The 11,905-nt window shown below is 46.3% G+C and overlaps 1 protein-coding gene across 21 annotated transcripts in view; it reads left to right on the top strand.

The window, feature by feature from the left end:
• dtna (dystrobrevin, alpha) overlaps positions 1-11,905 on the top strand; it is a 437,527-nt gene that overhangs the window by 288,001 nt on the left and 137,621 nt on the right. For all 21 annotated transcript variants that reach the window (XM_078540552.1, XM_078540563.1, XM_078540570.1 and 18 more), the window contains exon 8: positions 534-700. In XM_078540552.1, coding sequence (XP_078396678.1) covers positions 534-700 — 167 coding nt within the window. The remainder of the gene's footprint in view (positions 1-533; positions 701-11,905) is intronic.

Here is an 11,905-nt window from a genome sequence, read left to right as displayed (position 1 = left end):
GAGTCAACCACATTGCTGTGGGTCTGGAGTCACATGTAGGCCAGACCAGGTAAGGATGGCAGATTTCTTTCCCTTGAGGGCATAATGAACCAGATCAGTTTTTACAATAATCAATGATATTTTCATGGTCAACATTACTAAGCCCTGCATTTAATTTCAGACTTTATTAATTTAATTTAAACTCCACCAGCTGCTGTAGGGAGATTTGAACCCATATCTCCAGAGGATTAGCCTGGGTTTATGGATTACTAGTCCAGTGATGTTACCACTAGACCACCATTTCGCTCCCCCCCCCTCAATTCCTGTGTCTATTAGAACATCACTTTGTAAGCTGTACAATCAGGGGTTTTGTGAGTGACAAGATTTTCAGGGAATCACCCTCACAGAACAATTTGAAGACTGCTGCCTTAGAGAATAAATATGCTGTTTAATCAAACTACATGTAATACTTCAAATATCCAGCAAAGTAAAAAATGACTGAAAGCGATATTAACTACACAAAGTAAAAATGCTTTTGTGTATTCCATCTACAGTCTTCCACCCTGTTGAGTGTTCCTATTGCCACAGTGAGAGCATGATGGGTTTTCGATATCGTTGCCAGCAGTGTCACAATTACCAGCTATGTCAGGATTGCTTTTGGAGAGGCCATGCAAGTGGTTCTCATAGCAACCAACACCAAATGAAAGAATACACATCATGGGTAAGAAGAACATGAATTTACTGGGTAGAAGAGAAAAAAGTGTATCTATATATGCAGTATATCAATAACCTAATTTGTTTAATCTATAAACAATATATTGCTTCCCTGAATAGTATAGCTTACAATCTTTTCATTCAGTTTACTCCTTTTTTGGGTTGGCAAGGAGTGTGTTGGGTAAAAATATTGGCCTATATCTTGTGGTAGGAATAACTGTGAGGCTGTCAGTGTTCACGACTATTGTGATATAAAATGGATAGCAGCTTCTCATGTCCCTACACATACAGTAAAATACAGAAATCAGGAAGTTGCTGTCTGATTTGCCTTGCTCCTCGACAAGTACAGGTACCTCATTGCAATGCCTGCATTGCAATACATGAAGTTGCTGTACCTATACACTAGTTACCCTTTAAACACCCTAGAAGTTAGGCCTTGTATCAGACTCCGAATGACAGTAAGTTGCCATGCAAATCTACAAAAAGTCTTTGGGGAGCTTTAAGCGTCATGAATGTGAGTATCGTTTGTTCAGCACTAACCACATTGTCCAAGCCATAAGTGTTCTCTTTGCAATATAGACGATGATTATTCGCTTAATATCACTAAAAGTTAATAGTTCAGATGTGGGTTTTAGTAAAGTAAGTATAATTCATACCGACAATGTTATTTTCCAGTAATCAAACTTTGGATTTTAAGTCCCCTTTGAAGGCAGTGGGGACTCGTAAAATGCAGTGATACCCGTTCACCCCCAACTTGTCAGAAATTTTATGGGGGATAGTGGAAATGTTGAGTGGCTGCCAATTAATGGTCACTTAAGGACCTTATCCCGTCCCCGCCACTATTTTACACGCACCAGGGGGAGTACCATGACAGTTGGGAAGCCTGGCAGCTTTAGCTGTGCACACTGGTGTCAGGCAAGAGGGGGATCCTCCTTTAATGGTCTGCATTTGGAGGCGTTCCTCTCGGTTGTACCACCCTTTAACCCTCTTCCCCACACCACACTCCTGCCCCTCCCCCTCGCCCACCAGCCTCTCAAATCTGGCCCCCTACCCTCCTGTCTGGGGCCTGCCAGCCTGACCTCTGCAATGCCCCGGACTTATGGCAGCCCAGGCTGCATCGGCTGCTCTTCTTCAGAGGCTGCCTATAGTCCCTGAAGTGGTCACCGCACAAAAGTGGCACTGCTGGGACTGCAGCGTTGCCAGCCATTTGATTGGCTGGCAGCTCTCTAAGGCAGGACTTTCTCCCGAGATAAGGGCAGGAGTTGTCTCGTTTTTGTTTCAATGATGCATTCAGGCCGTCGAATTTGTAGCTGAGCTAACTTTATTAATAACACATTTTCCTAACATAAACACAAATCTGCAGTAACTGAATTCTATCAAGACAGATTCCAACATGTGCTATCTGACCTTCAGTCCCCAGGTCAGGTGACCCAGTATATAGTACAGAGTACCATATAGTATCTAATGCTGGAGTCCACTACCACAATCAACTTTAATCATGGCATTTCCCTTTTTTTAAAAAAAGGTTTTATACAACTCAAGTACACAAAGGGCAGAATTTTGCCCTTGATGGGCGGGCGGGCCCCACCAGCTCGGCGGCGAGCAGGCAGCCGATCACCACCGCTGAAACAGGCCCCGCCGCCATTTTGAGTGGGCGGGCTAATTAAGGCCCGCCCAGCGGGCCTCCTGACAGGAAGCGCTATGCACTTCCTGTGCGGGGGGGGGGGGGGGGAGGGATTCCCCAACTGTCAGAGTACACTCTTTAGCACATCCGCACGAAAGAGCGCATTGCTCCCTGAGACTAAGTGCTGCCTCAGGGAGATCACTGACAGTTTTTGGAAGTTGAAAAATAAAAAAATTATTAACATGTCCCCCTCATGTGACAATGTCACACGAGATGGGACATGTTAATAAATATCACATAAACTTTATTAAAGTTTTGTAAAACAGACATGAAACCTCATCCCACCGGTGGATGAGGTTTCATGTTTTTTCAGAAGCCCGCTGGGGCTCCTGACCTGCCTACCAACCTTAAGGTTGGACGGGCAGGGCCTTTATTTGGTTTAATTATCCTGCCAATGGCCTCAATTGGCCATTGACAGGTCGGCGGGCGGACAGCTAATTGCACTGTCCGCCCGCCTTCCTGAATGTTTAAATGGGGCGGGATGATGTCGGAGTTTCCCCCCGATGTCATCCCGCGTCATTTTCGCATCGGTGAGCAGGCCCCGCCCCCTGCTCGCTGACGGAAAAATTCCGCCCAAAGTGTCTTATATATTCTTTCTCACTCTGTTTTTATCAGTCTGTTTCTTCTTTTACTCATCTCTGTATCTCTATGGTTTTTTTCACAATTCTTCCACTGGACGTTCTGAGTGGTGAAGGTGTGATTTTGAAGGACATGAAGCTTTCTCCAGCCCTGTGTCACTATCACCCCTTGGATAGTTTTCAGGACTCGGGCTTTGTCTGGTTATCTGCTGCTTCACTGGTGCATTCTAGTTTTTGATCTTCAGCTACACTTTCTGGTTCAGAGGAGGGTTGCATTTCATTTGTTTTCCATAAGAATTTCTGGTTTCTTCTGCACAGTTTGGAGTCTACACTATGTGAGACCTTGCTTCTCCTGTGATTCCTGTGACAATAGCAGGATTCCAGATCCCTTCATGCTGAATCCTCACTGTCTCTCCCATGTTCAGGTCAGGCAGAGGTCGGGCACCTCAATCAAAGTACTGTTTCTGGTTATGCTATCTCAGTTTGAGCAGGTCCTGCACGTTGTAGCTCACTGACTGCGGAAATAACAGTTGGGGCTTAGTTCTTAGTCTTCTCCCCATCAGTTGTGCTGGAGATGATCTAGTGCTCTCTAATGGAGTGTTCCTGAAATCCAGCAGAGCCAGGTAGGGGTCTCTTCTATTCACCTTTGCCTTTTTCAACAGGTGTTCCACCATTCCGTTGGACTGTGGATATTTGGGACTTGACGTAGTGTGGCAAAACTCCCAGTCCTGTGCAAATTTGCGAAACTCAATGCCTGAGAATTGTGGACCGTTATCTGAGATGAGCACTTCATGGCAAGCAGAATTGATTTTAAATGATTTATTACAGTGATGCTCTTACTATCATTTCTCAGCAAAACAAAACTTTGAGTAATAATCTACTGCGAGTAGGTACTCACTGTTGTCAAATGTGAACGAGTCCACTCCAATTTTCTGCCAAGGCCTCTCTGGAACACTGTGGTTGAAGTGGTTCTTTTTGTTGCGATTTACTGTACTTTTGGCACACTGCACACACATTCACCATTTCACCAATTTGTGCTCCCATTTCAGGCCAATACATTACATCTCGTGCTCATCTCCTGCATGTTTCTATGCCGAGATGACTTTCACGTATGTGCTGCAGCGTTTCTTTCCTCAGTGTTGCAGGAATTATGATCTTTTCTCCCTTGAAAAGGATTCCTTCTGCTACGTGAAGTTCCTCATGAAAGTTCCAGTACTCTTGTACCACAGAAGGGGCTCCACTCCAATGTGTGGGCCAGCCAGTTTGCACAATCTGCTGCAGTTTTCTCAGAATGGCGTCATTCTTGGTCGCTTCCCTGATCCCATTCAGTTTGGTTACAGCCACAGGTAAGTTCTTTGAGAGCGTGTGAACCTGTGCTTCTGTTTCTTTATCCCCTTCCTCCATGATGGGTAGGTATGCATGTGGCATAGTGTCTGCGATGTACATTTCCTTGCCCGGTTTGTATTTAACTCTTACCTGGTAATTCTTCAGATGCATTAGTAATCTTTGAATTCTTGGTGGTGCACAGTTCAGAGGCTTTTTAAGTGTTGCTTCCAAAGGCTTATGATCAGACTCTACCTCCATGTCTTTGCCATAGACAAAGTGATGGAAGCGTTCTAGGCCAAACACAATTGCTAGCATTTCTTTCTCTATTTGGACATACCGCTGCTATGTTTCAGTCATTGCCCTTGAAGCGTATCCCATTGGTGCCTCATTTTGCAAGAGGACAGCTCCCAGACCAGTCTTTGAAGCATCCACTGAGATCTTGACGGGCTGACTGACATCGTAATACTTTAACACAGGTGCCTGGGTCAGTGTTCTCTTCAGACTGGTCAAAGCTTCCTGATGACTTTGTTCCCAGTGCCATTCCACATCATTTTGCAGAAGTTCTCTGAGAAGTGCTGTCAGGTCTGACATGTTTGGAGTGAATTTCCCAAGACAGGCCACCATTCCCAAAAACCTCTCCCAAGTTTTTCTTACGTTCTGAGGGTGGCATGTTCACGACTGCTTCGATTTTACTCGGGTCCAGCTTCAGTCCCTCACTTGTTACCACATGCCCCAAATGCTTGATTTCATGAAGACCTATTTTGCACTTTTCCTTCTTCAACTTGAGGTTCCTTTCTCTAGCTCTGGCCAGCACCTGCCTCGGTCTGTGATCGTGTTCCTCTCACGAGGCTTCCCAGACCAGCACATCATCGATACAGGTTCCCACGCTCTTTAACCCTTCAAACAGCTGCTTCACTGTTCTGTGGAACACCTCGAGCTGAATTAATACGTACTGACTAATATTGTCATTGCCTTGCATGCACATAAAAAATCAGTATCTTTCATATGTGATATCTTTCTTAGGGATGCAGTAAGCTTTGAATTTTTCCATTATTTCTTTCAAGACATTTTGTTTCTCATCACTTTCAAATGTGAATGCGTTATACACTTCGAGGGCTGCTTCCCCTGCTGTGTGGAGAAAGATGGAAGACTGTACCTGTGGGTCGTTTTTATTACTGCCCGTCGCTGTGAGGTACAGTTCGAATCGCTGCCGGAACCTCCTCCAGTTTTCAGTGAGATTGCCCTCCAAACTGAGCTCTGTCAGTGGTTTCAGAACCTCCACTGTTGCATTCTGACAGCATGACTTGATTTTTGTTTCAATGATGCACACAGGCCATTGACATTGTAGCTGAGCTAACTTTATTGATAACACATTTTCCTAACATAAACACATATCTGCAGTACTGAATTCTATCAAGACAGGTTCCAACATGTGCTAGCTGACCTTCAGTCCCCAGGTCAGGTGACCGCCTATCTAGTACAGAGTACCATATATTATCTAATACAGGAGTCCACTACCACAATCAACTATTATTATGACAGGAGTCTCATTGTAAGGCAATTAACACTGTTCCCAGTGTTAAATTGCTGGAGGGCAGCCGGCAGTGTTGTGGCGGGCCCCTCCCCTCCCTACCGACTTTTTAGCCAAGAGGGGGCTTGGTGGGGGAGACCACGGTGCCATGTAAAATCCAGCCTTTTGAGTTATCACTCAGTAAAGCTGCAGTTTTCATGTAACAAGAAGCAATCTTTCAATATGGACATTATAATGTTTCAAAACACTGGCCATTGGCTTTGTTCTCGCAATTTCTCTCACCCGAACTTAATAGTCAGTTTAATGGGAAGATTTCGATCTCGACTTCTTGGTTGCAGCATGACAGTGAGAATTAGTAGTAAGAACTCAATTCTTCTAGGTGGCATGAGGCTGACCACTTTTAAAATGTATTTATTTTTCTTTTAGCATATTACGTTCCCAGAAGGAAAAAACAATTTGGGCCAGTACTCTTATTTCCCAGTTTTTACTGGTATTCCATTTTAAGTTAAACAAGAACAGTTTGGATCAGTATTCTTATTTCCCAGTTTTACTATTTTTTCCTTCTGGGCTATTTCTAGCCACACGAATGAGAGCCAGCAAAATCACAAATGCAGAAAAACCCAATTTAAATGTCAGTTGTGGTTGATCACAGGCACTGCAGCACAGTGGATTTGTTACTAGACCTAGTAATTCAGAGACCTAAACTGACAATCCAGAGACATGGGGCAGGATAGGACTTAGCGCTGGGGTTCCCGTCACCCCCACTCGCTCGCAAAAAATTAATCAGCAAATCCAACCTGCTCTGGTGGGTTGACTCCCAGCCATTTAATGCTTGGGGGTTCCACATTGGCAATCTTTGCTGAAGCCAGAGAGGAAGGTAATTTAGGGGATTTTCAATGGGGCCAGGCAAAGAGGCCCCAGCGAGGCAGGGTGGGGTACATAAACCAGGGCGAGGGGAAACCCTGGGTGGGGAAGACCTTGTGGGGGCATCCCCAGTGGTCCCAGGGGGATCAGAATTGGAAGTAGCCCTTTTTCCTCCAGCAACCCGAGGAGTGAGACCTAGCAGGCTTCAAACCTGGTGCTGGCCTCCGCCCACCGCAGCAAAAATTGTGGTGGGGTCAGGGGCGGGCAGGTAGGCACCGGGAACAGCACCTATGGCATTGCATCCAACTTGACATCCCGCCTACCTGCCAACTGCCGCCAAGGGAGTGTAAGATTCTGCCAGCGAAGGTGAAGGATGGTAGCAAAATAAGAAATCTTATGGGATTCACCATTGGAAATATGGAATCAGCCAGAGAGTTCCAATTTACTACCACTGGGAAAACAGTCAGCAAAACGATCACCTGTGTGGAAATCATGAAAAGAAGATTAAATGACCACTATCAAACTGTTTTATAGACAGGTTGACGAACCTATTGTTTCAGAGGAAGAGTTAGATAGTTTAACTGTGCAAATTCCACTCAGCAGCTTGGGAATTTAAATTCAATAATTAAGTAAATCTGGAATTGGGGAGGTGGTGGCATTGTGGTAATGTTGCCAGACTAGTAATCCAGAGGAAAAATAAAAATACCTGGAAAAACTCAGCAGGTCTGACAGTTTCTGCGGAGAGGAACACAGTTAATGTTTCGAGTCCGTATGACTCTTCAACAGAACTAAGTAAAAGTAGAAAAGAGGTGAAATATAAGCTGGTTTAAGAGGGGGTGAGACAGGTAGAGCTGCATAGAGGGCCAGTGATAGGTGGAGATTGCCAAAAGATGTCATAGACAAAAGGATAAAGAGGTGTTGAAGGTGGTGATGTTATCTAAGGAATGTGCTAACGGTGACATTAATGGTAGAAAGCAGGATGAGCAAGGTCAGCAGCGCCCATATCCCATGAATGAATAAAATAAAATTCTGTCTGATGTTGTGGCGCCAACATGCCAGCATCACCATTGGAAGAGTGGCGACCGCCTTGGAGACCTTGGTCCAGCAGTCTGTGCCAGATATGTGCTCGGACCTGCACTTCATGAGTAGGATGCATCAGTAGCTATGTGAGAGGGGGGCAGTGCACTTCAATCTCCCTCCACGAGCCCCTCAGGGAGGGGCCCTTGCACACCTACAGGGAGGAGGACTGTCGGCCGGATACCCTGGGGCAATCCACCCAGGACTCTCCTGCGCTGTCCAGCCGCTCCAAGCCCCCTCTACCTGTGTCCCAGCAACTGCAGCTGCTTAGGCTGAGGAGGGCACACCTGCCCCACAGCAGGAGACCCAAAGCAAGCTGGGGCCCTCCAGAGGCCGCCCGCCAAAGTCATCATAGTCAACAGGGCATAGCAGTCAGCAGGCTGCCTCCACCTCTGCTGTGGATGTCGGGGAAGCACCTATACATAGCTGTAGGGTAAGAAAAATTAAGAAATATTGAGAGTGCAAAGGTGTTCACTCACCATATATACTTTGCACATCTGTAAATATATTTTGCTGATCTGAAATTCTCATCAAGCGAATGCTCCAAGGTCATACAACTCCTCTCCATCTTGTGCCTCAGGTCTATGGTTAAACAATCTCAGTACAGTGAGTCGCCTTTCTGTCCATGGGAGGGACATGAGCAAAGCCTCTTGTTCCATCAACATGGTGGTTGGGCAATGCATATCTTAGACTTGCATTAGAGAATCATATCATGTGGCCTCATGAGTACAGATTTTGCAATTTGGTTTATTCTCCTGATGCTGCTGCACTGAAGACTGGTCTATGTCGATCTTATAGGTTTTAATGGTGACCCATTTTGGAGTCAATCTAACTCGGTGCATCTTTCAAAAGCCTTCATGTACATCTATCAGGCTTGGGTGTGGGTTACATTTCAAGTAATAGTCGGGGATCTTAAGCACTCATGGCAGCCTGTAGCGTGACATTGTGATGGTGTGTACAACAAGACATCATCCCTGTAGGAGCCCCTTTCTCCACCTGAACGATGCAGAGCCATGGACCTAGCTAGCACTTGGTAACTCCTGAAATGTCTTCTAGACGGCCACAACTATGCGAGATCAGAGGTGTGTGTCTAGGCTCCAGATACCAGACTACTAAATGGGAAGGAGGAGGTCTGGTTAGCATGGCTTGACATAATCCCTGAGCCAGTTCTCCAATGGGCAATCGATCTTGACAGAGCAATCAGTGTGCCAGGTTCCCTTGTGTCTATCTGAAACTGCTGGAATGAAAATGTGGAGGATTCAAAAGGGATCAGAGCGAAGCTCCACTACATCTGATATCTGCTCTTTATTATCAACGAAGTTACTAAGTAATGCTTAAATGTAGTGTCGACATTTTCCGGGCCACAGATGCCAAGGCAATGCTGGATGTGAACTATACGAAGGCTAGGTCATGAGTGCATGTCAATGATTAGGTGCATGGTGCTGCTGAAGCATTCTCTGTGCACACAAAGGCAACCTAACTTGCAGGCTCGCATCCAGGGCTGAGAATGATAGATCACTGCTTCCTAAAAAACAATTTCATGCTGGGGATTCAGTATGAGGATGAGGCTATATAACATTATTTTTGCATGAAGAATGGCCTGTGGAGAGATGCCGCAGTCCTGATTCAGATCAGACTTCAGATGTTCATGCGAGAACCAGTCATTGATGATTCTCCTCCTTGAGGCCCTTGCAATGTTCCAGGCATAATCCCATGAGGGCACTGAGGTTGGTAGTGCTGTTCCTGCCTCTTGAAGGCTGCTATAGGAAGTAAAATGTTGGTGCACTGCTTGAAAAGACCATACCATGTCCAATTTCTTTGCAGTACACCCTGGTGAAGTTATGATCCTGTAACAGAATGGCCACATGGTCCAGAGGCTGCCTAGCTTCCCAAGGATGAAGCCATCATCATGCAAAGTTGTGGCTACTCATTCTGAGATTGATGACCTTCATTGAGATGCTAAAGATGGCAAAGAAGTTGTTAATGTCCAGCCTGCATGGAGGGCACAGGTGAAAGAGGCTCGTATGAGCTATTCGTCTTCATCGCCCTGGAACCTTGTGGCTGTAAGGATCTCATAGGCCTGTCTGCTGCGTCTGGCCCATGCTATGTCCTCTTTCCCTGGGGCCTCAACATCCTCAAGCTCATCCCTCTCGACATCCTCTTCATTGGAGGGGACGTGACAACTCATACCCCCTTTGGAGCGCAAGGTTGTGTAGAGCACAGCAAACCAGAATGATGCGGGACACCGTCTGGGGAGAGTACTGAAGAGTGCCACCTGACTGGTCCAGACATCTGAAACACATCTTCAACATGCCAGTGGCCTGCTCAATAAAGGACGTGTCGCAGAATGAGCCGCGTTGTACCTCTCCCCTGAAGCACGTTGTAGCCGCCGAACAGGTGTCATTAGCCACGTCTTTTGGGGGTTGCCTTTGTCACCAATGAGCCAACCCTGAATGTGCTGAGGGTGCCCGAAGATCTGTGGCACCTGCAAGTGACTCAAGATGTAAGAGTCGTGTGAGCTCCCAGGGTATCTCGCATAGACCTGCATAATCTGCTTTTGGTGATTACAGATCAGCTGCACATTGAAATAGTGAAGCCTTTTCTATTGATGAATCATAGTGGCTGCTGCCAGGAAGCTCTTAAAGCCACATATGTGCAGCCGATGGCACCCTGCCCCTGTGGGAAACCGGAGATTGCTGCAAATCCCGCTGCTCTGGCAGCCTGGATGGCTTCGTCCAGGGAGAACTGGACGTAATTGTGTGCCTTGCTAAATAGGGCATTGGTGACCTCTCGGATGCATTTATGAGTAAAGAATGTGATATTCCGCAGAGATCCCCAGTGGATCCATGGAACGAGCTATTCACAAAAAAAGTTGAGTGTGGCGGTCACCTTTACGAGGCACTGGCAATGGATGGCCTCCCATGCTATGTGGTGTCAGATCCTCCCGAAGAATTTGGTAGATGTGAGCCACCACATACCTTGACAAGCAAAGGCATCTACTGCACTGTCTCTTGCTCATCTGCAAGTATGAGAGGCATCTAAAGTACACCCTGAATCGCGCCAAGAACCCCCGTGGAATTGGTTTCTGTGCCTCAGCTTCTGGGTCTTGATGGAGCGCAACTGGCCCATGTTCCTCATGTTCCCTTTACCCTGCCTGACAGGGTCCTCCTTCTCCCCAGTGCCTGTGGAAAAATTGGACAGAGACATGATTGAACATAACCCTGCAATGATTACCACCCATCGCCAAGCTAGAGTCATTGTGAAGCCCTTGAGCCGCTCTTATTCCATCCCCAGATCCTCCCTTGCAGCTGTAGCACAGCCTTAAGGATCACTGGAAACTAACCTACCCCCACCACCCCAGGTGTGACAGCGCTTTTACAAAGCAGGTAGGAACTGCATGAGTACAGCCAGGTGCCATGAGCCTCAGTCAGGGCACCATCAGCTTTCTTTGGAGTAGACTTGAGCCCAGCCTTGCACTAATAAAATTACTAATTATTGAGGTATGTAAAGCCTGAACCACTCAGCTGCAATGTGCAGAGGTCTTTGGAGTATTTTGCATATGCAGTTTACTCAATGCCCCTTTACAATTGGATCCATGTGACCTTAGCACATCCCTATGAGAGGGACAAATAGTCATTCAAACCCAATCAACATTTGGCCCCAAGCCATGATGGATTCTTGCAAGAATGCACAACATGAGTTAACGTGGTCAAATCCTTTAATTGGCATTTGAGTCTTCCTAACACATCTCAGCTGAGCCTTGCTCTCAATGCTCTGAAGCGGAAATTGTTAGGGTGCTCCTTCAATCGGCTCACCCTCGCCTTTGAATCAGAGGGTTGTGGGTTCATGTCCCACTCCCGGAAACCAAGAACTGTGATTGTACTCGAAAGAGTTGCAATCTGTGACTGTTGATAACTCGAAATAGTTTCAATCGGCTCAAAAGTGCAGGAGTAGACTCCTCCCACAAGCCCTCAGACCCTTCCCTGGCGATTTTTTTCCCCCTAGGTTATTTTTAAACTGCGTCATTCTATTGACTGTCAAAATGGTGGTGATCCACTCCTATTATGAGACCAGCTTCCAACCCTCCCCATAACTGTCCAAGTCCTTCCTATCATCCTGGAAGAGCATCATGTGCAAGGTTCCCTCCTTCCG

This window comes from Cetorhinus maximus, chromosome 4 (genome assembly GCF_964194155.1).
Source record: "Cetorhinus maximus chromosome 4, sCetMax3.hap1.1, whole genome shotgun sequence".
In the NCBI taxonomy this organism is placed as follows: Eukaryota; Metazoa; Chordata; class Chondrichthyes; order Lamniformes; family Cetorhinidae; genus Cetorhinus; species Cetorhinus maximus.
The sequence above is the reverse complement of the archived record's forward strand: the minus strand, read 5'-3'. Positions and strand labels throughout refer to the sequence as shown.